This window comes from Capra hircus, chromosome 1 (assembly GCF_001704415.2).
Source record: "Capra hircus breed San Clemente chromosome 1, ASM170441v1, whole genome shotgun sequence".
Classification (NCBI taxonomy): Eukaryota; Metazoa; Chordata; class Mammalia; order Artiodactyla; family Bovidae; genus Capra; species Capra hircus.
This window is the reverse complement of record NC_030808.1, coordinates 141684264-141708151: the sequence shown is the minus strand read 5'-3', so window position 1 is coordinate 141708151 and position 23888 is coordinate 141684264. Positions and strand designations below refer to the sequence as shown.

The window sequence follows — 23888 nt, the reverse complement described above, 5'->3', positions numbered from 1 at the left end:
CCGGGGAAGGGGCGCGCGCGGCCGCTTGACGCCCCCTCCGGCCCCGGGGAAAGGGTAGCCGGAATCCGCCACGCGTGTCCCGGCCGATCCGGATCCACACCGCCCGTTCACCCAGCGACTGGCCCACGCCTAACCCGCGCCCTGCCAGTCCAGTCCACGCCGCTCCGGTCCCCCTTGTCCATGAGGTCCGCAATCCCGGACTGCCCCGTCCACCACGTCAAGCTACTCTCTGGTCCATGCCGCCCGCTTCCGCGTCCACACCGCCTACTCCCAGGCTCTCCAGTTCACGCCGCCCGCTGCCCCGTCCACACCACCCGCTCCCGGTCCACCGTGCCCACTCCCCAGTCCAGACCGCCCGCTCCGCGGCCACACCGCCCAGTCCAGGCCCAGGCCGCCGGCTCCCGCTCTCCTGTCCAGGCTCTCGCCTCCACGCCGCCCGCGCCCCCCAAGGACTACAACTCCCACAATACCCCGCTGCCGCCCCCCGGCTTCCGGTGCTGCGCAGTTTCCGGAGCGGATCGCAACCCGGAGTCCGGATCCGATCCCGCTCTGCACATTCCAAAGGCAGGTAAAGCCCGGGCCCCGCGCCCGCCGCCCGCCCCCGCGCGCGCCGCCTCGGCCGGCCACCCCCGGCCGGCCGCCCCCGCGCGTCCCGGCCCGGCCTGCCGCCCCCGGCCCCGCCCGGCCCGCCGCCCGCCCCGGTCCATCCGCCATGCCGCCTGTTCTTTGTTACAGTCGCCGGCTGCGGGCACCGTGGGCGATCGGAGTCAAAACCCGGCTGGATTTCCCGGAGCCGCTCCGGGATCGCCCTGCGCGCCGCCTGCCCGCCCGCCCGTCGCCGCCGGCCCCGCCGCGGGCCCCGCCGCCCGCCGCCCCCCGCACCCCGGCCGGCCGGCCGGCTCCCGGCGCGGGGCCGGGGCCGCGCTCGCCCGTGGGCGCGGCGCGGGTGGTCCGCCGCCCCCCGGCCCCCGGCCCGCGGTCCCGCCCCCGGGCGCCCTCGTCGCCGAAGGTCCCTCGTGATGTCACGCTACCCCGTCCTAGGGCCCAGCCTCAGGGGGCGCACGGGGAGGATCCCTGGACCCCAGGCTCCTGAGATTACAAAGGCAGACCCCTGAATTTGGGCGATGGGGCTGCCCACCCCACCCCCACCCTCAAGAGCACCCTGCATCCCGTTTATGTAAACCCTTGCGTGGCAGAGGCATGATAGTGAAACCCATGGACAGGTGACATGTGCCTACTCTCCGGGTGGGTGGCCGGCCGTGCTGGGAAGGGGTGCGCTGGCCCCGCCCTGACGCGGACAGGTGGACCAGCAAGCCATGTGGGCCTCTGGAGAGGATGTCGGGGACGGGTGAGGGTCAGCTTTGAGGGGACAAGTGGAAAGACCCTATGGAAATATCCACCTAACCTGATAGTTATAGTTATTTCGTGTTTATTAAGCTCTTAATGTAGTGGATGAGATTTTTTTAAATCCACAAACGCTCAGAAATTGCCTCCTCCCCACCACTGGGTACACCATGGGTAGATTAAAATGGTAGAAAAAAGTGTGTGATCAGAGACACGTGGACCCGTGTACATAGTTAAAGCTGCCAGCCCACAAATACCACGTTTGCCTAAGCCACTCTCATAAAATCTGGACTCACCAGATCAATTTGGAGAACACTGTTAAGTTCCTGGAAGTATTTTTAAGGATGAAAAGTAAATGAGCAACTGGTTTTGTGACAAATATTTGGAGGCAACAGTGTGAACTCTCCCTGGAACCTGTAATGATTGTGGACACTTTGTTTTTATAAGTCAGCCTCCCTCTTCTCTCTCCGCCCCACTACACACACACCACTACCATATTTTGTTTCAAACCTGGATATTTTCACATTTTCCACATTTTCACTGCTTCACTCTGCTTCTCTGCATTTCCTTGACATCACTACCTTATGGGAATGGTTAAGAAAACAACTGTAGTTTGAATTTTGAAGAGGAAAAATAGTAGGACTTATCCTATGCAGTTTTTTCCTCCTATATCTTTGATTCATATTTTTGCAAGAAAGTTGCCAGCAAAGAATGCAGTAGTAATATGTTCTATTTTGTAAACAGAAAAAGAATTTATATTTTACCAGAACACCCATTAAAAAAAAAACAAAAACCCTCAACTACAAGGCTAATAGCTTTTCTGGGAATGATTGTATCTGAGAAAGAGCTCCATTAGCTTGGCATATATGTGTCACATACCACTGTCTGTGTAGAAGGCCAGGAGAACACTGCACCCATTCTACAGATTTAAGAGAGATTGAAGGCAGCTGTTTCTCGGACATGGGATTTGAGAGGTTGAGATTGTGAGCAGGGACTCAAATGCTTTCTCAGCCTCCTTTTCACAGTTGTGACCCATGACAGTACTTGCTGAGTTCATCTCACACAGTTCATGTATGCCTGCATTCAAGCAGCTGTCCCTTGCCGGGTGCTGCAGAGGAGAAGAGAGAAGGCCCTGCCCCATAGATCGAATGTTCTGGAGGGGAGGAGATGGATAGTGGTTGGAGCCTGGCGGAGAAGGCAGGAAAAGTAGCAGGTGGAGGTGGGGGTTTGGGCAGGGGTGGGCGCACTTGGGCAGTGGGGACCCAGAAGGTCTGTCTGGGGAGGGGATGGCTGAATGGAAACCAGTGTTCCTCAGTGGAGATCTGGGGTCAGGGCAAGTGCGAAGGCCCTGGGGTGGCAGCAAGCTTTGTGTGGCCAAGTCAGGGCGGCCCAGGCTGTACTCTACTCAGAGTTCACCCTGAGAGCCAGACACCCCTGGGGGCTTTGGGCAGGGGTCCAGCAAATCTGTGTCTTCCCCTAGAAACAGGGTGGAGGTAGAGGGGAAATGAGTCAGGAGGGGACAAGGAGTGTTTCTAGAGTGAGGCAGGCCTTGCTGCTGGACTGGTGGGGAATGTGCAGGAGGTGTCAGCTGACAGGTGTGCAGGTTGGGGCGTGGTCGGGGAATCAGGGCCCAGGAGACCAGCAGCATTTTTAAACTGCCCCTCAGGATGAGAGAGACCTTTGCCCTGTGCTCACGGCCCTGGTCCTCACCTCCCTGGTCCTCACCTCCCTGAGGTGCTCCCGGCTTAAGAAAGAAAGGCCCCTCTCGTCATCCAGGACATGGCGACCCCCAGACCTCGGGTAGTGGCTTTCGCTAAGTGGTGACAGAGCTCCTCCCCCGCAAAGTTGCTTGTCTGTGGAGCAGAGCCTTCTGCACTTACATCTGTGAGAGCAAAGGATAGGAGCAGAGCTGAATCAACTTCCACCATACGTGAGTGGACTGGGGAGAAAGCCCCGTTTACCTCATTAAACCGAGCTTGTGTGTCAGGTCACCGGTCGCCAGTGTGGGCAGCATTTCCATTTTGATCAGTGGTGTCCCAGTTATTGGAATGATAGCTCAGTCCAGGAGAAGTTACCACATACTCAGGGTCCTAGAAAATCAAGACTGGTTTGATCTATATGCATAAAAGATCCATGTAAGCACCAGTGTAACACGTGGGGTTTAACACCTGCAGTGATGGAAACAAACGCTGGTAGAGACAGAAGCGCCTCCTGAAGGGGGAGAAGAGCTTGTCCACATACCCTATGACCGGATGGCACACTCTAGTGCTTCGATTCCAATAGACCTGCTTAAAGAGCCACAGAACTATTTTTTAAGAAGTCAATATTTATAATATGCTGGAAATTACATCCCTCACAGCTGTTGCAGATGGTGATTGAAGCCATGAAATTAAAAGATGCTTACTCCTTGGAAGGAAAGTTATGACCAACCTAGATAGCATATTAAAAAGCAGAGACATTACTTTGCCAACAAAGATTGTCTAGTCAAGGCTATGGTTTCCAGTGGTCATGTATGGATGTGAGAGTTGGACTGTGAAGAAAGCTGAGCGCCGAAGAGTTGATGCTTTTGAACTATGGTGTTGGAGAAGACTCTTGAGAGTCCCTTGGACTGCAAGGAGATCCAACCAGTCCATCCTAAAGGAGATCAGTCCTGGGTGTTCATTGGAAGGACTGATGCTGAAGCTGAAACTCCAGTACTTTGGCCACCTCATGCGAAGAGCTGACTCACTGGAAAAGACCGTGGTGCTGGGAGGGATTGGGGGCAGGAGGAGAAGGGGACGACAGAGGATGAGATGGCTGGATGGCATCACCGATTCGATGGACGTGAGTTTGAATGAACTCCGGGAGTTGGTAATGGACAGGGAGGCCTGGCATGCTGTGATTCATGGGGTCGCAAAGAGTTGGACACGACTGAGTAACTGAACTGAACTGAACTGAACTGAACAGCTGTTTCAAGTAAGGCTGAGCCACTTAATACTCTCAGGTGAAGGGCAGGAAATAGCATTTCGCACAACACTTTTGTGGGACCGTCAGCAAAGAGGTCGGTCATGCCTGGACCTAAGCGTCAGGTGGGGTCAGGGCCTGGGTGGACTCGGGCGTGAGAGGTGATGGCAAGTGAGTGTGGGGAGAGGAAGAAGGTCAGCCATGTCTGGAGTGACCCAGAGGTCAAGTGAGGTGAAGAAAAAGATGTTTAGTGGACTTGACGTGTGTCTTCGGTCAGCTCTGGGGGCAGGACTCAAAAAACGTCAATGGAAGCAAAGGACGGGACATGTGTACGGGTGCCACTCACAAGTAGTTTTCATACGAAAACCTGGACACAGGAAACAGGCTGGCAACAGTCACGCGTCCATCACCACCCCAGCCACCGCTGCCCGGGGCCTGACCACCCCCTCCACCCTGGCCAGGACTTGCCACTGGTCAGACCCAGTGGCAAACCCTGGTCACGTCACTGCATCGGTGAACATTTCAATCTGTGTCTCTCCAGGAGAAGGACTCTAAAAATAAACACCATACGTGAGCCCACCTAAAACGTTTAATGCTGGCACCTTGATGTGGTCAAAATCTGGCCAGATGCCCAGCCAGTGTTCAGATATCCAACTGTCCAGTCAAGGTCTGATGTGCTTTATTTCCACTGGGATCCAGACCATTCCCATCCATTGTGCTGGACGTCGCTTTTAAACTGCTGTGATCTGGAGATCACTGTGGCTACCCGGTGGTTGTGAAAAAGAATGCAGAGATCCATGTTCGCTTCATCCACTTCCCACCAGTGGTACCACCATGCACAGCTCCGGTACTGGGTGACTGGAGGAATGGTGACCTTGATGGGGTCCAGATACAGGACATGCCAGCCTGGTTGGAGCCCTCTTATAGCCTCATGCCCTCTGTCTTTCCACCCCAACCCCTCCTTGACCCCCACCAACCACTCACTGCTCTAGTTCCCGTCTCACTGATTTTGCCATTTCAAGAACGTGAACAGGATCACACACTATGTAACTGCTGGGGATTGGCTTTTTTCACCCAGTAGCATTCTGGAGACTCACCAGGGTCTGTCGTGTGTCAGGAGTTGCGTATTTTCAGTGCTGACTGGTATTCCAGACTGTAGATGGGTTACAGAAACGGTCACTCAGTGAGGCACCCTGGGTTATCTCCAGCTGGGGCTGTTAGGAATCAAGCTGCCCCCAACAGTCGTGTATAGGCTTTTATATGGATGTAACTTTCCATTTCTCTGGGATGACCACCCAGCCAGTACTATTGCTGGGTCATAGGCCATGTTGATTTATCAGAAATTGTCGAATGGATCCATTCCCACCAGGGCACATGGGTGCCCCAGTCCCCGCTGTCCTGAGAGGTATGTAGTGGTGTCTCATTGTGCTTTGCACTTGGAGGTTCATGATGTTGGACATCTTTTCATGTGCTTGTTTGTCATTCCAGTGTTTTTGTTGGTGAAATGTCTGTTTATGTCTTTTGCCCACTTTATAAATGGGTTGCTTGCATTTTTATCCTTGGGTTTTAAGAGTTCTTTGCATATCTTATATATGGATACATGGTTAGTTAAAATGTCTCCAGGTCTTTACTTTGTTCATCCTCTTAACAGTGAATTCTGTAAAGCAAAATCTTTAAATTTTGGTGAAGTCCCATTTATCAGTTTTCCTTTAGTAAACTATGCTTTTGGTAACAAGTCTAAAAGCTGGCTATCCCTAGTTTCTAAAGATTTTCTCCTATTTTTCTAAAAAAAAAAAAAAATATCCTTTTAAGTTTCTTATCTGTTAGGAATTAATCCTTGTGTAAGTTGTAAGGTCACAGTGCTTTTTTTTTTCTTTTTTTTTTTTTTTTTGCCTCTGCATGTCCAGTTGCTCCAGCACTGTTGAAAAGATCATGTTTCTTTAGTTGAGCTGCTTCTACCCTTTGTTCAAAATCAGTTGAGCGTATTTGTGTGAATATGTTCTCCATTTCCATTGACCTGTGCTTCTGTCCCTCCAACTGAACCGGAGTACTCATTGCTGTTGCTTTATAATTAAGTTTGAGTCAGGTAGGGTGATTCCTCCCACTTTAATCTTCCTTTGCAGAATCATTTTCTAACAGTTGTCATTACGGGGGCTGCCTTGTAAACCTCAGTTGTCACAGAGAACATCTGCTCCACGTCACCCTTCTTTTCAAACCGTTTCTCACCAAGTTGCACACAGGTCATCCTGACCTGAGCCTAAATGACGTTCAGGATGAATCTGGTTTCCTGACACTACTACTGTGGCCCTCCAGTGATCACAGTTGTTGTTTGTTTTCTTTTGGCAGCCGTGTAAGTTTTAAAAAGATTTAAGGTTAAGCAGCTGTTCTCAGACTTGAGCTGCCTCAGAATAACCTAAAGATTAGCAGAGTAGGGAGATCCCAGCCCAGAGAGGCTGCTCCAGCAGGTCTGGGGAGGGATCCAAGAATTTGCCTTTTCAAGAAATTCCCAGGTGCTGCTGGTGTTACTCTTTGCTAGTCCAGGGACCACACTTTGAGAACCACTGGTGTAAGGTACGTATCTCCAGGATCAGTAGTTAAAATGGCTAAATCTCACACTCTGTGAATTTTTCTGTCATTTTCCCCTATGACAGTACTATCTACAGTCCCTTATTCTAGGATTTCTTACATGCTGGAAAAGTCTAGAGACTGAACTTCCCTTCTACAAAGGAGCATTCCACGCACCAAAGGGATTTTTCCAGGATAGCACAGACTTCAGGAGGCTTCTTTATAAAACCTATTATGACATACACATCACTAATGTAATATGCAACAGTGAAAAGCTGAAAGCCTCCTTGCTAAAATCTGGAACAAGTGTGTCCACTCTCACCACTTCGGTTCAACATAGTTATTAGAAGTGCAGACCACAGCAATCAGACAAGAAAAAGAAAAGGTATCCAAACTGGAAGGAAGAGGTAAAATTGTCTTTATTTGCCAGTGACATGATACTATATATAGAAAAACCTAAAGATGCCACTTCTTCATGGATCATAGCCTTGTCGTGACAAAGGGGCTTGTGTAACTCAGTGATACTACGAGCCATGCCATGCAGGGCCACCCAGAATGGACAGGTCACAGTGAAGAGTTCTGACAAAACATGGGCCACTGGAGGAGGGAATGGCAGCCCACTCCAGTATTTTTGAACTCAGATCATGGCATCTGGCGCCATCACTTTCTGGCAAATAGAGGAAGAAAACGTGGAAGCAGTGAAAGACTTTATTTTCTTGGGCTCCAAAATCACAACAAGCCTTGGTTGCAATGTGACGTCTCTGCCTTTCTTTTTTTTTTTTTAATGACAAACCTAGATAGCAGATTAAAAAGCAGAGACATCTCTTTGCCAACAAAGGTACATATATAGTCAAAGCTATGGTTTTTCCAGTAGTCGTGTATGGATGTGAGCCCTGAACCATAAAGAAGGCTGAGTGCTGAAGAATTGATGCTTTCAAATTGTGGTGGTGAAGAAGACTCTTGAGAGTCCCTTGGACTGCAAGAAGATCAAAGCAGTCAATCTTAAAGAAAATCAACCCTGAATATTCATTGGAAGGGCTGATGCTGAAGCTCCAGTACTTTGGCCACCTGATGGGAAGAGCTGATTCATTGGAAAAGACCCTAATGCTGGAAAAGATGGAGGGCAGGAGAAGGGGCAACAAAGGATGATATGATTGGATGGCATCACCATCAATGGACATGAGTTTGGGCAAACTCCAGGAAATAGTGAAGAACAGGGAAGCCTGGTGGGCTGTAGTCCTTGAGGTCATGAAGAGCTAGACGCAACTTAGCCACTTGAACAACAAAAAAGATGCCACACAAAAACTATAAGAACCGATAAATGAATTCAGAAAGTAGCAGGGTACAGGATTAACATGTGTAAATCTGTTGCACTTACTTTACACTAACAGTGAAATATCAGAAAGGGAAAGTTAAAAAAAAAATCCTGTTTAAAATTGTATAAAAAATACTTAGAAATAAAGCTGATCGAGGAAATGAATGACTTATATGCTGAGAACTATAAAACACTGATAAAGGAAATTAAATATTGTTTAAAGAAATGGAAAGATAGCCCATGCTCTTTGATTAGAAGAAATAGTATTGTTAAAATGGCCATAATACTCAAAGCAGTCTACAAATTGATTGCAATCCATATCAAATGACCGGAGACATAATTCCTAGAAAAATAATCCTAAAATTTATATGGAACCATAAGAGACACAGAATTGCCAAATCAGTCCTGAGCAAGAAGAACAAAGCTGGAGGCATCACAACTCAGGCTTCAGATAATATTACAAAGGTATACTAATCAAAACAGCTTGGTATGGCACAGAAACAGACCTGTGGATCAATGGAACAGAGTAGAAAGCCCAGAAATAAACCCAGGCATCTATGGTCAATTAACTTTCAACAAAGGAGGCAAGAATGTACAATGGAGAAAAGACAGTCTCTTTAGCAACTGACATTGGGAAAGCTGGATGGCTACCTGTAAAGCAATGAAGTTAGACCATGGTCTCTCACTGCACATGAAAATAAACTCAAAATGGCATAAAGACAAGATACCAGAAAACTCCTAGAAGAGAATAGAGCCCATTCTCTGACATAAATCGTACTGATGTTTTCTTAGTTTCCCAAGGCAATAGAAATAAAAGCAAAACTGAACCAATGGGATCTAATCAAAGTCATAAGCTTTTGCACAGCAAAAGAAACCACAATGAAAAGACAACCTATGGAATGGGAGAAAATATTTGCAAATGATGCAGTTGACAAGGACAGAATTTCCAAAATATACAGATAGCTTGTATAACTCAGTAACAGAAAAACAAACAAGTCAAAAAGTGGGCAGAAGACCTAAATAGACATTTTGCCAAAGGAAGTCATAGGGATGCCAAGTGTTAGTTGCTCAGTCGTGTCTGACTCTTTGTGACCCCTTGGACTGCAGCAGACCAGGCTCCTCTGTCCATGGGATTTTCCATGCCAGAATACTGGAGTGGGTAGCCATTCCCTTCTCCAGGGAATCTTCCTGACCCAGGGATCAAACCCGGGTCTTCTGCACTGCAGGCAGATTCTTTACCATCTGAGCCCCCAGGGAAGCCCAGGGATGCCAGATGGGCATGTGAAGGGATGCTCAGCATCACTAATTGTTAGAGAAATGCAGGTCAGAACTACAGTGAGGTATCACTTCACACTGGTCAGTATGGCCATCACTGAGAAGTCTACAGATAACAAGTGATGGAGAGGGTGCAGAGAAAAGGGAATCCTTCTACACCGTTGGAGGGAATGTCAATTGGTACAACCACTGTGGAAAGAACCATGGAGGTTCCCTAAAAAACTAAGAACTAGCATATGATCCAGCAATTCCTGGGTATATCCCTGAGAGAAAACTGTAATTCAGAAAGATTCTGGCACCCCAGTGTTCACAGAAGGGCTACTTATAATAGCCAGGAAGTGGACTCCTTGAGAGGCCAGACCAGAGGCAGGTGGCCACATCAGGCCTCGAGAAAGGCCAGAATGGTTCCCGTCGTTTGCACTCTCTGATGCTGCCAGCTTTGTGGGAACCCTGTATTCTGCCATGACCTGGCAGAATCATGCAGGAAGTCCTTGAACATGACCGGGTATTGACCAGTAGAGGGGGTTCCTGCCAGTGGGCAGACGGTTCTCAGGCCCCTGGGGGCACCTCAGCAGCTCACGAAAGTGGGTTTCCACATGTTTCTTCCTCTTTGTCCTTCCTCTTTTGCTCTGTGACCAGCTGCTGCCCACATTCCAGACTGACCTCTGACCCTGCCCGTGCAGGCCATCAGGCAGGAAGCCCCAAGTTAAACATGCTGAGCCACCTGAGACATCTTGTAATGTAAAGGAGTGTTCCTGGGAACAGAAACTATTGTGCTGTGTTTGGGGGAAAATATGATCCTTGGCATTTTAAGGGCAAATTGGAAATCCCATCTCTCTGCCTTGTTTCCTTGTAACTAATTGACTTCCGTGGTGGAATTTTCAGCTCTGTCCTCTACTCTGCTCATGAAATTATGTGCTCAGCAAATCTGCATTTTCATTTGGACTTTGCATTGTCTGCTGTTCATCCTTTAATAGCTCCTGGGGATGGAAATGGGGCAGAGGGCATATGGAATCAGCATTCAGGAAGTATGCCAGCCTGCATGCTTCCCCAAAATGGTACCACAGATGGTCTTAGCCAGGAGTGGGATACAGGAGGGATGTACTGGGTTGACTTAATTGGGGATGGAGGGGTGGGATGGAAGAGGTAACTGTTAGTGAGTGGCACACACCAGGTGTATCTCACTTTATACACACCCCAAAACTATATGGGGTGGGCATCTTAATTTCCCTTTTATGGGTCAGGAGTCTGAGACCCCAGAATGAACATGTTCAGATTGCCCACAAATATATAGGTAGTGGGGCTGGGCGTGGCTGCCTGCTGTGGAGGTGAACCTCAAGGCTGAACCGGAAATAGAAGTGACCGGATGTGATAAAGGTTTTGTGGAGAGCGGGAGGGCTCCCCTCCATGATGTTAGGTGGTGCCTTAGTCCCCGAGAGAAATGTGGTGTTTCGCAGAGGTTAGCAGGTGGAGAAAAACAGAGGTCATGTGAGACAAGGCTGCCCTGGAAGCATTCACAATCCTGTGAGGGAGGGAGAATAGAAGTGGCCACGTGAAAACTGGCTTTCTTTAAATGGCAGTATATTAAAAAAAACTAAGATCATGGCATCTGGTCCCATCACTTCATGGCAAATAGATGGGGAAACAATGGAAACAGTGACGGAGTATTTCCTTAGGCTCCGAAATCACTGTGGAGAGTGACTACAGCCATGAAATTAAAAGACACTTGCTCCTTGGAAGAAAAGCTATGACAAGCTTAATGTGTGAAAAAGCGGAAACATCACTTTGCTGACAAAGGTCCATATAGTCAAGGATGTGGTTTTACCAGTAGTCATGTATGGATGTGAGAGTTGGACCGTAAAGAAAGCTGTTCCGTCGCTCAGTCATGTCCAACTCTTTCCAACCCCATGAACTGCAGCACGCCAGGCCTCCCTGTCCATCACCAACTCCCAGAGTCCACCCAAACTCATGTCCCTTGAGTTGGTGATGCCATCCAACCATCTTATCCTCTGTTGTCCTCTTCTCCTCCTGCCGTCAATCTTTCCCAGCATCAGGGTCTTTTCCAATGAGTCAGCTCTTCTCATGAAGTGGCCAAAGTATTGGAGTTTCAGCTTCAACATCAGTCCTTCCAATGAACACCCAGGACTGATGTTTACGATGGACTGGTTAGATCTCCTTCTGTCCAAGGGACTCTCAAGAGTCTTCTCCAACGCCACAGTTCCAAAGCATCGTTCTTCAGCACTCAGCTTTCTTTATAGTCCAACTCTCACATCCATGCATGACTACTGGAAAAACCATAGCCTTGACTAGACGGACCTTTGTTGACAAAGTAATATCTCTGCTTTTTAATATGCTGTCTAGCTTGGTTATAACTTTCTTTCCAAGGAGTAAGTGTCTTTTAATTTCATGGCTGCAGTCACCATCTGCAGTGATTTTGGAGCCTCTCAAAATAAAGTCAGCCACTGTTTCCACTGTTTCCCCATCTATTTGCCATGAAGTGATGGGACTGGATGCCATGATCTTAGTTTTCTGAATGCTGAGCTCTAAGCCAGCTTTTTCACTCTCCTCTTTCACTTTCATCTGAGTGCTGAAGAATTGATGCTTTTGAACTGTGGTTTTGGAGAAGACTCTTGGGAGTCCCTTGGACTGCAAGGAGATCAAAGCTGAAGAACAGATGTGAAGAGTAGACTCATTGGAAAAGACCCTGATGTTGGGAAAGATTGAAAGCAGGAGAAGGGGGCAACAGAGGTTGAGATGGTTGGATGGCATCACTGACTCAGTGGACTTGAATTTGAGCAAGCTCAGAGATAGTGACGGACAGGGAATGCTGGCGTGCTGCAGTCCACGGAGTCACAAGAGTCGGATACAACTGAGCGATTGAACAAGAACAACAGCAGCATTTATTTTACAAGTGGAAGCGGATGGTTGCTAGGGAAAGGTGAAAGTCAGGGTTCACAACAGTGTCCTAAATCCAGAGCCGTGCACATTCATGCTTGCTAAAAGCAACATTGTTCTGAGTGAGGAAACATTTCAAGGCCCAAACCCATCCCACAATAAAGAGGACCGTACTGCATGTTGCCTTTAGAGCACAAAGTCAGGGAATTCCCTGGCTGTGCAGTGGTTAGGGCTCTGTGCTTCTACTGCGAGAGCCCAGGTTCTATCCCTGGTCAGGGAACTAAGATTCTGCAAGCCACATGGTGTGACCAAAAAAACAAAATGGAAAAATAATTTTTCTTCTAATCACAAAGTCAGTTTCTATATATGGTTTAGGGGGCCTTTAGCTGCTGCTGCTGCTGCTAAGTCGTATCAGTCATGTCCGACTCTGTGCGACCCCATAGACTGCAGCCCACCAGGCTCCCCCGTCCCTGGGATTCTCCAGGCAAGAACACTGGGGTGGGTTGCCATTTCCTTCTCCAATACATGAAAGTGAAAAGTCAAAAGTGAAGTCGCTCAGTTGTGTCAGACTCTTAGCGACCCCATGGACTTCAGCCTACCAGTCTCCTCTGTCCATGGGAGCAGGAACTATCTTTAAAAATGCCAATGGAGGGGGACCTCCCTGGCGGTCCAGTGGCTAAGACTCCATGCTCCCAATGCAGGGGGCCTATATTAGATCCGTGGTCAGGGAACTACCACATGCCTGGTGCAACCAAATAAATAAATACTTTAAAAAAAAAAAATGCCAGTGGAGCACTGAGCTGAGCTTCCTGTCTTTATAGCAGCTTCCCACTAGGTAGCTATTTTACACACAGTAATGTATAAATGTCCATCCCAATCTCCCAATACGTCCCACCCTCCCCTTCTCCCACTGTGTTCGCATGTCTCTACATCTGTGTCTCTATTCCTCCCTTGGAAATAGGTTCATTTGTATCCTTTTTTTCTGGATTTCACATATATGCATTCATAGGTGAAATTTTTCTCTTCCTAACTTTACTCTGTATGACAGACTCTAGGTCCAGAAACACAGGGAGCTCAGCTCGGTGCTCCGTGGTGATGTTGAGGTGTGAGATGGGGGTGGGAGGGAGGTTCGCAAGGGAGGGGATATATGTATACATTGCAGCTGATTCACTTCATTGTACAGCAGAAACTAACACAACCTCCTAAAGTAATTATCCTCCAGTTAAAAAATATTAATCATCAAAAATGCCAGTGGGAAAGAATGTAAGGAAGAATTGTATATATAACTGATGGAGAAGGGCATGGCAGCCCACTCCAGTGCTCTTGCCTGGAGAATCCCATGGACAGAGGAGCCTGGTGGGTACAGTCCACAGGGTCACAAAGAGCTGGACACGACTGAAGTGACTCAGCACGCATGCATATGTAACGGAATCACTTCGCCGTGTAGCAGAAATTAACACCACATTGTAAATCAAGTTTACTCAATAAATTAAAAAAAAAAAAAAATGCCCTGGGCCCAAAGCTGCTCACTAATGCGGCGCTGTGTCCTGACAGGTGGTGGCGATGGCTGAGGACGGGAATGAAGAGATCATGTTCATCTGTGAGTGTTCCGGGGCCCGGGGCCCACCTTCACCAGCAGGCAGAGTCACGTGCGCGTCTGGTCTTTGTGTAGAGAAAAGCTGTCTCCTTTTAGATGGGGTTTTCCCTGTTACTAAGAACCATGGTGTATGACACAAAATGTGCTACCAGGTCCGATTTTAAAAGAATCTTCTTTCCCAGAACTCCCTGCAAAGGGCACTGGGGCAGGGGTGGCAGCAGACTCAGAAAGGTAATCCCGGGTTTTAGAAAGGTTTCTGACATGTTCAATTTATGAGAAACAGGTTACGTTGGTAAATTTTCATTTACTTTCATTTACGGAAACCCTGTCCTGCATCCCCATAGAGCTGACTTGGGCAGCCTTGCCGTGTGCCGTGGAGCTGGGTTTTTCTCCTAGGGGCACGTGTCCTGTATTGCTCACTTTTTGTACTTGTGGGGAGTGCTGTGGGTCACCCCCAGGCTGCGGGATGCTCTGTGGGCATCTCCCTCCCCTCTTGATGCCCCCCGCTGATGCCAGGATGTCTGTTTTCAGGGTGTGAGGACTGCAGCCAATACCACGACTCTGAATGTCCTGAGCTGGGCCCAGTGGTCATGGTCAAAGACTCCTTCGTGTTAAGCAGGGCCAGGTGAGTGACCCCCTCCAGCTATCTTTACCATCCTGCCTGTCAAACAGGGTTGTCTGTTTGTCACCTGTAGCAAGAGCCTGGCCACCTTGGTGTCTACACAAAGGGAGGAGACAGCAAATGAGGAGAGGGACGGTCCTCTTGTTTGAGGCCATCCGAGATCTCCACCCACTGCAAGCTGGTTACCTGCCCCTGGGATGAGCCAGGGCGTGTCAAGGAGGCATCTGGGTTAATGTCTTTTATCTAGTTCCTGGTTCAGCTGGGGCGCTAGAGTTGATTTATACACCAAATAACCGCAGCCGAGGTTGTAGGTCTGCTCATTCAGTCTCCCCTGTGGTTCAGACCCAGGCTCGCTGTCTGACACATGCCTGGTTGGGGGCTGGAGCCGTGGGCAGTGAGTGCAGGTGGCCAGGCAAAGGGGGAATAGCTGCTGGATGAGCCCCTAGATCTGGAGCCGGGACTCCGTGGCTCTGCCAGCCCACATTTCCCTGGGGTCGGGGGACCGTGTCCCCTGTGGAGCCCCAGGTTGCAGCCCTGTTGCCACGTAGTAGCTGTTTGGACTTGGACGAGACGTGCCTCTCTTGCATCTCGGTTGTCTCATCTGTAAAGAGGAGAGGATGGCCCCTTGGACGTGGCTGTCATCACGACATCTGCTTTAGGAATGGGCTGGCACTCAAGCTGTCCTCTTATCACTGCTGTTCCTAGAAGCCTCCCAACTGGTTTGACTGTGACTTACCTGTGCAGAGCAAAGAGATTCCTATTTTGGCCCGGAGCACAGATCTGACCAGCTCTCTTCCAGACCCTTCAGTGGTTGCCCATTGCCCACAAAGCTCCACTGGGAGCCATCGGTCCTTCCCGGATGGGTTCCTCGTCTCAATTGGCCTGCCGCTTCTGTGAGGGGTCCATGCACTACCCCAGACGTGGGTCAGGCGTGCCCTGGTCTTGGCTCGCGTTAGGTCCCCATCTACATGCCTCCCTTCCTCTTCCCCCGGGATACACGTGTCCTCTCCTTAACATTGCCTGAGTTGACTTAAAAAGGCCATATTCATGAGGAACCCAGCCCAGCACAGCCTAGCAGGAATCCCTCTTTGTGGTCCTCCCTCCCTCTCTATGGGCCCACTTGGGGGTGTGTGTGTGTGTGTGTGTGCGTGCGTGTGCGTGCGTGTGTGCGCATGCACGTGAGCATTGGCTCTGTCCTCCCTCCCTCTCTATGGGCCCACTTTGTGTGTGTGTGTGCGTGTGTGTGTGTGTGTGTGTGCGTGTGTGCGCATGCACGTGAGCATTGGCTCTGTCTCCTGGGTAGGGAGTATAAACACATCTTCAAGTCAGTGCGTCTCCATCAGCTGCTCTGGGGCCAGCAGGAGTGACCTTCTCCATCGTCCTAACCCTCTGTCTCTGGTGAGGGTGGCACCCTGGCCAGTGGGCACTCGGGGCAGAGACTCTCTTGCTTTATTTTATCTCTAGGTCATCCCTTCCCTCCAACCTGGAGATCAGACGCCTGGAAGACGGAGCTGAGGGGGTGTTTGCTGTGACCCAGCTCGTCAAGCGCACGCAGTTCGGCCCATTTGAGTCACGACGCGTCGCCAAATGGGAGAAGGAGTCTGCGTTTCCACTGAAGGTACACACTGGGCTGGTGGGGGCTGCAGCATCCTTGTTTGTGACCTTCCTCGCGTGCAGGTGGGCGAGGGTGATGCTCACTGAACAGTTCAGTGATTTAGAAACATCATAGAGACAGCTCTAGGTGTTGTAGTCCTGCTGAATTTCCAAGACAGTGTTTCTTTTTATTTTATTTTTTTAGTTTATTTTTATATCACAGGAGCATGAGTTAAGTTAGTATTTTGCAAAACTCAGAAGAGTGTATTTAAAACATAGGCAAGAGTGGACCTCCCCCCCGCTGCCCATCAGTGCAGGCTATAGGAGGGGCTTTCTGTGGAATTTGCAGGACCGCGTGGGGATTTCACACCTGCACGGAGTGTAGGGAACTTTGCAAGGCTCTTTCAAAAGGAAGGTGTTTTGTGTTGATAAGAGACCAGTGCAAAATTTGGCAGCTCTGAAAACACATCAGACAGGGAGGTGATGGCTTCTCTGTGACACTGAGAAAAAGGAAATGGAAGAAAATCACAGGGAGGACTTGATCACTTAAAGTGAGACCCCCAGAGGCGCCGCGAGGCTGGGATTCTGAGTATGAGTCACAGCTCTGGCCCTAGGCCCAGAGGGCTCAGCCGCAGCCAGCCTTCAGAAACACCCATGAAATAAACTGAGAGGGACAGGCACTGGTCGGACAGCAGTGTGCCCCACAGGCGAGCTTTCCTGGACACCCTTAGCAGAGACCCAAGTGTTTTCTGACAGAGATGATCCAGCTGACCATGGGGACTCGACAGTCCTCGGAGAACTGAGTTTACAAGGCAGATTTCAGCATGGTGGAGAGAAGGGAAAGGGACTTGATTTGTTTACAAAGAAAGGAAAGAAAGAAAGGCTGTTTTATGTGCAGGAGTGATGTCAAGAGACCCAGGGCTGATGGACGTAATCACTGTGGGCCCGTGGTTGGCCAAGGCCTCTTTGAAAAAGCCCTTTGTGCCTGTTTTGGTTTCTTTTGGTGACTCAAGTTTCCGAAGGTCTGTGTCCGGTATTGAGTTGTTCCAGCACAGGCTCAGTGTTGGGTACCTGGGTGCTGGGGGCACCTTTATGCCCGCAGAAGGAAGCTAAGGCCAACTGGGAGTAGCCCCTGTACCGACTGGGGGGCATTAGGCACCTGGTAGCCCCCTCCACCCGCTCCCCTTCTCAGAGGGGGTTCTCTAGCTCTTAGCAGTGGGGAGCCCCTACAGGAAAAGCCAGAAGAAGAAGGAAATTTCTTTCTATAATGAGGAAGCAACAATTGCATCAGAAAATAGGGGACAGGAGCCCCCTATTCCATGTGGTTACTTTGAACTTCAAAATATTCAAGCTTCTCCCCCTTGTCCCTGCCTGCATTCCATCCATAAAGTGATGGTGCTGCTTTTTAGATGAGGGCACAGCTTATAAAGATCAAGGAATGGGACTTCATGGTCCAGTGGTTAAGACTCCGCACTTCCACTGAAGGGTGCACGGGTCCAATTGCTGGTCTGGGAGCTAAGATCCCGCATGCCACCTGGAAAGGTCAAAAAGTCAATAAATAAACGAATAAATAACTAAAACTTTAAAAAAGGGATTGAGGAACTTTGCCAACGTCACTGAACATACTTGCAAAAGAACTAGAAAAAGAACTCAGGTGACCTGATACACCTGTCCAGGTATAGAGTTCAGGTGTTCCACTGACACCCTGGGCCAGGAGTAGAACTCAGGTGTCTTCATGCCCACTTGAAAACTGACTAGAGCTGAGTGTCCAGGTTCTACGCCTGGACCACAGGTAGACCTTAGGTGTCCTCATTCCCAGCAGGACCATGTGTAGCACTCAGGGCTCCTAAGAACTCCTGACCTGGGAGTAGAGCTCAGGCTTCCTCGTGCATCCTGGAACAGGAGCAGAGAACACGTGACCAGGTACCCGCCTGGACCACAGGTGGAGATGAGGCATCCCAGTACCCACCTGAGAACTCAGGCCTCCCGTGACACCTGACCTTTAGCTGTGCCTCCTGCTTCCCCTTTGCCTGTGACCAGCCTGACCTGTTTCGGGGGTCTTCCCCTGCCCTCCCATCAATGTAGTCACCCGTCAATGTAGATCAGGCCTGTGGCCACTGACTGATGGGGCAGTGTCTAGATGGGTCACTTAGTAGCCCCATGTGTGCACGCATGCATACACACACACCTGTGTGCATGCTAACACACACTGGTAGATAACCAGCCGCCCCCCGGCCCTGCGGTGGTCTGCGCTCCCCCCACCTCCAGGTGTTCCAGAAGGATGGGCACCCCGTGTGCTTCGACACCTCCAACGAGGACGACTGCAACTGGATGATGCTGGTGCGGCCGGCAGCGGAGCCGGGACACCAGAACCTGACGGCCTTCCAGCACGGCAGCGACGTGTACTTCACCACCTCCCGGGACATCCCTCCGGGCACCGAGCTGCGTGTGTGGTACGCAGCCTTCTACGCCAAGAGGATGGACAAGCCCATGCTGAGGCAGGCCTGCCCCGGGCTCCAGGGTATGTGCTGGCCCCTGCCTCACATAGCAGCCTGATGTTAGTGGGAGGCGTCTGGCTGGGCAGGCCTGCTGGGGTGGGGAATGTGACTGGGTTGGTTGGTCTGCATGTTGATTGCCCGGCCTGAGAGGCTGTTAGAAGAGCTCGCCCCAGGGCAGGCTTGCTGGCAGCAGCTCCATTCCCAGCTCGGTCCTGTGGCTTCCCACATCACTCACCTGCCCGTCCTCTGGGGTCAGGTTATGGTCCCAGGGTTTGGGCAGAGGGAATGGAGCACAGAGAGGTTAAGAAACCTGCCTTGAGTCACAGAGCAGAGAGTGAAGGAATCAGGATTTGAACCGTTGGGGTGTGTGTGTGTGTGTGTGTGTGTGTGTGTGTGTGTGTGTGTGTGTGTGTGTGTGTGTACACATCCATGAATGTGTACATGCATGTGTATGTATGTGGGTTGGGTCAGAGAAAGACCTAGTTGACATCTGTGATTCACCTGCATCGTACCGAAGAAGCAAATCGATGCAGGGCTTGCCACCCCGAACTGGGGCATCTGACCTTGTGAGGGGGCCGGTGGACTTAAGTCTTTTCCGCCCCCATTGTAGGTCCTTTGGTTGCATGTCCTCCCCACCTGACCTTGTGGATGGCCTGCATGTGGGGCTGTGACCTGGGTGAATGGGATTTCACACACCCCACTTGGGACTGCCTGGGGCAGACACGCTCGTGGCTGCCTCTAAGATGAATTCCTCTTGGGGAGAAGCAGACACTGGCTTTCCTCCTGACCCCAAACCACAGGATTCTAAGGAAATGATCTCTTTTGTTTTGAGCACTGTGGGTTACAGATGGCTCAGTAGGGCAAGAGGAGTTACAGGTTTGGGGTGCTCTGGGCTGTCCCATGACCCCTCCATCGTAGCTGAGGTTTGGGAGCCACTCCAGGTGGGTTTGCCCAGCAGTATCAAGGAGGGATACTGGAGGTCCGTGAGGTGGCCTATACGGTTTGTCGGAGCACCACAGACCAGGGCTTAAATGAGAGAAATGTACTGTCTCATAGTCTGGACGCCTGAAGTCCAGGATCTAGCTGTGGGTAGGGCTGGTTCCTCCCGAGGTTGGGAGGGAGGGTCCTTTCCGGGCCCCTGTCCCAGCTCTGGTGTTGCTGATGGCCTTTGGCGATCCTTGGCTGGTCGCTGCATCATCTTATCCCTGCCAGGATCTCTCCCTGGGTCTCTGGATCCTCTCCCTCTGAGGATACCAGTCAGTGGATTTAGGACCACCTGAATCCAGTCTCATCTGCCTTGCCTTGGTTACTTCTTCAAAGCCCATACCCAGAGCCTCTGGGTAGACGTGAATTTCCAGGGCATTTCTTCAGTGACTGTAGGCTGGGTGCAGGTGGCAGTGTGCTGAGCTTCTGGGGGGTGCCCCAGGAAAGACAGACGGCTGCACATGGGGCCTGATGGCAGCAGAGGTTTACATCTTCCCAGGGATACTGCAGAGGGACACTGGCCTTGATGGGCTTTTCTTTATTTTGATAGGAAAGGGGACAGAAGGAATTTGGAGAGACCCTTGGTTTTTCACCAGACTGCTCCTAGACCCACCCTCTGGATTTGCTAAAACTGGGTACCTGGCCCTGCCCCTCAGAGGCACCCGCAGTGGGTGGGATGAAGCCAGCTCCCCCACTGCTTCCAGGCTCACCAGCATCTTACTGACCTGGTTTCCTCGTGTCCTGGATTCCGTATTCCATGTGACCATCCTAGACTGCACGTCAGGGTTTGGTTGTTAGGGTCTGACTTTATCGGTTGTGTGTGGCACATGCCTCATGACTCTCAAGGTCAAAGCCAGCACAGAGGTTATCTCCCCATATTGGAGTTTCTCCTTCATGGATCACAGACTTGTCAGTGCAAAGGAGCACATGTAACTCATTGGAGCTATGAGCCATGCTGGGCAGGGCCACCCAAGACAGATGGTTTATAGTAAAGAGTTCTGACAGAAACGTGGTCCACTGGAGGAGGGAATGGCAAACCACTCCAGTATTCTTGGCACGAGAACCCTATGAACAGTATGGAAAGGCAAAAGGATATGACACTGGAAGATGAGACCCCAGGTCGGAAGGTGTCCAGTATGGTACTGGGAAAGAGTGGAGGGCAATTACTAATGGCTCCAGAAAGAATGAAGTGGCTAGGCCAAGTGGAAATAACACTCAGCTGTGGATATGTCTCATGGTGAAAGTAAAGTCCAGTGCTGTAAAGACCAATATTGCATAGGAACCTGAAATGTTAGAGCCATCAGTTCAGTTCAGTTCAGTTCAGTCGCTCAGTTGTGTCTGACTGTTTGCAACCCCATGAATCGCAGCATGCCAGGCCTCCCTGTCCATCACCAACTCCCGGAGTTCACTCAGACTCACATCCATCGAGTCGGTGATGCCATCCAACCATCTCTTCCTCTGTCGTCCCCTTCTCCTCCTGCCCCCAATCCCTCCCAGCATCAGAGTCTTTTCCAATGAGTCAACTCTTCGCATGAGGTGGCCAAAGTACTGGAGTTTCAGCTTTAGCATCATTCCTTCCAAAGAACACCCAGGACTGATCTCCTTCAGAATGGACTGGTTGGATCTCCTTGCAGTCCCCGGGACTCTCAAGAGTCTTCTCCAACACCACAGTTCAAAAGCATCAATTCTTCAGCAGTCAGCTTTCTTCACAGTCTAACTCTCACATCCATACATCACCACTGGAAAAACCATAGCCTTGACTAGATGGACCTTTGTTGGCAAAGTAATGTCTCTGCTTTTGAATATACTGTCTAGGTGGTCATAACTTTCCTTCCAAGGAGTAAGCGTCTTTTCACTTCATGGCTGCAGTCACCATCTGCAGTGATTTTGGAGCCCAAAAAAATAAAGTCTGACACTGTTTCCACTGTTTCCTCATCTATTTCCCATGAAGTGATGGGACCAGATGCCATGATCTTCGTTTTCTGAATGATAAGCTTTAAGCCAGCTTTTTCACTCTCCTCTTTCACTTTCATCAAGAGGATCTTTAGTTCCTCTTCACTTTCTGCCATAAGGGTGGTGTCATCTGCATATCTGAGGTTATTGATATTTCTCCCAGCAATCTTGATTCCAGCTTATGCTTCTTCCATCCCAGCATTTCTCATGATGTACTCTGCATATAAGTTAAATAAGCAGGGTGACAATATACAGCCTTGACGTACTCCCTTTCCTATTTGGAACCAGTCTGTTGTTCCATGTCCAGTTCTAACTGTTGCTTCCTGACCTGCATATAGGTTTCTCAAGAGGCAGGTCAGGTGGTCTGGTATTCCCATCTCTTGAAGAATTTTCCACAGTTTATTGTGATCCACACAGTCAAAGGCTTTGGCATCATCAATAAAGCAGAAATAGATGTTTTTCTGGAATTCTTTTGCCTTTTCGATGATCCAGCGGATGTTGGCAATTTGATCTCTGGTTCCTCTGCCTTTTCTAAAACCAGCTTGAACATCTGGAAGTTCACGGTTCACGTATTGCTGAAGTCTGGCTTGGAGAATTTTGAGCATTACTTTACTAGTGTGTGAGATGAGTGCAATTGTGCGGTAGTTTGAGCATTCTTTGGCATTGCCTTTCTTTGGGATTGGAATGAAAACGGACCTTTTCCAGTCCTGTGGCCACTGCTGAGTTTTCCAAATTTTCTGGCATATTGAGTGCAGCACTTTCACAGCATCATCTCTTAGGATTTGAAATAGTTCAACTGGACTTCCATCACCTCCACTAGCTTTGTTCATAGCGATGCTTTCTAAGGCCCACTTGACTTCACATTCGAGGATGTCTGACTCTAGGTGAGTGATCCTACCATCATGAGTGTCTTGGTCGTGAAGATCTTTTTTGTATAGTTCCTCTGTGTATTCTTGCCACCTCTTCTTAATATCCATGGATAAATGTAAATTAGATGTGGTCAAACAGGAGATGGCAAGAGTGATCATTAACATCTTTGGAATCAGTAAAACTGAAATGGATGGGAATGGGTGAATTTAATTCAGATGACCATTATATATATCTACTGCTGTGGGCAACAGTCTCTTAGAAGAAGTGGAGTAGCCTTCATAATCAACAAGAGTCTGAAATGCAGTACTTGGGTGTAGTCGCAAAAACTACAGAATGATCTCTATTCATTTCCATAGCAAACCATTCAATATCACAGTAATCCAAGTCTATGCCCCAACCACTAATGTTGAAGAAGCTGAACGGTTCTATGGAGACCTACAATGTCTTCTACAACTAACACCAAAAAAAAGGGTACCTTTTTCATCATAGAGGATTGGAATGCCGAAGTAGGAAGTCATGAGATACCTGGAGCACAGGCAAATTTGGCCTTGGAGTATAAAATGAAGCAGGGCAAAGGCTAACAGAGTTTTTCCAAGAGAACACACTGGTCATAGCAAACACCCTTTTCCAACAACACAAGAGACAGTTCTAAACATAGACAATACCAAATGGTCAAAGCCAAAGTCAGATTGATTATGTTCTTTGCCTCCAAAGATGGAAAAGCTTTATACAGTCAGCAAAACAAGACCAGGAGCTGACTGTGGCTCAGATCATGAGCTCCTTACTGCAGAATTCAGGTTTAAAGTGAAGAAAGTAGGGAAAGCCACTAGACCTTTCAGATATGACCTAAATTAAATCTCTCATGATTATACAGTAGAAGTGGCAAATGGATTCATGGGATTAGATCTAGTAGATGGAGTGCCAGTGCTAGTGAAGAACTGTGGACAGAGGTTCGTAACACTGTCCAGGAGGCAGTGACCAAAACCATCCCCAAGAAAAAGAAATGCAAGAAGGCCAGGTGGTTGTCTGAAGAGGCTTTACAAGTAGCTGAGAAAAGAGAAGCAAAAAGCAAGGGAGAAAGGGAAAGATATACCCAACTGAATGCAGGGTTCCAGAGAATAGCAAGGAGAGGTAAGGAGGCCTTCTTAAATGAACAGTGCAGAGAAGTAGTAGAAAATAATAGAATGGGACAGACTAGAGATTTCTTTAAGAAAACTGGAGAGATCAAGGGAATAGTTCATGCAAAGATGGGAACCATAAAGGACAGAAATACTGAGGACCTTACAGAAGCAGAAGAGATTAAGAAGAGGTGGCAAAAATACACTCAAGAACTGTACAAAAAAGGTCTTAATGACCCAGATAACCATGATGGTATGGTCACTTACCTAGAGCCAGACATACTGGAGTGTGAAGTCAAGTGGGCCTTAGGAAGCG

The 23888-nt window shown here is 49.4% G+C and overlaps 1 protein-coding gene across 1 annotated transcript in view; it reads left to right on the top strand.

The window, feature by feature from the left end:
* PRDM15 (PR/SET domain 15) overlaps positions 494–23888 on the top strand; it is a 62166-nt gene continuing 38771 nt past the window's right edge. Inside the window, exons 1-5 of the mRNA XM_018051675.1 lie at positions 494–568; positions 13892–13937; positions 14466–14559; positions 16021–16174; positions 18418–18670. Of these exons, the coding sequence (XP_017907164.1) occupies positions 13901–13937; positions 14466–14559; positions 16021–16174; positions 18418–18670 (538 nt within the window). The 5' untranslated portion in view covers positions 494–568; positions 13892–13900. The remainder of the gene's footprint in view (positions 569–13891; positions 13938–14465; positions 14560–16020; positions 16175–18417; positions 18671–23888) is intronic.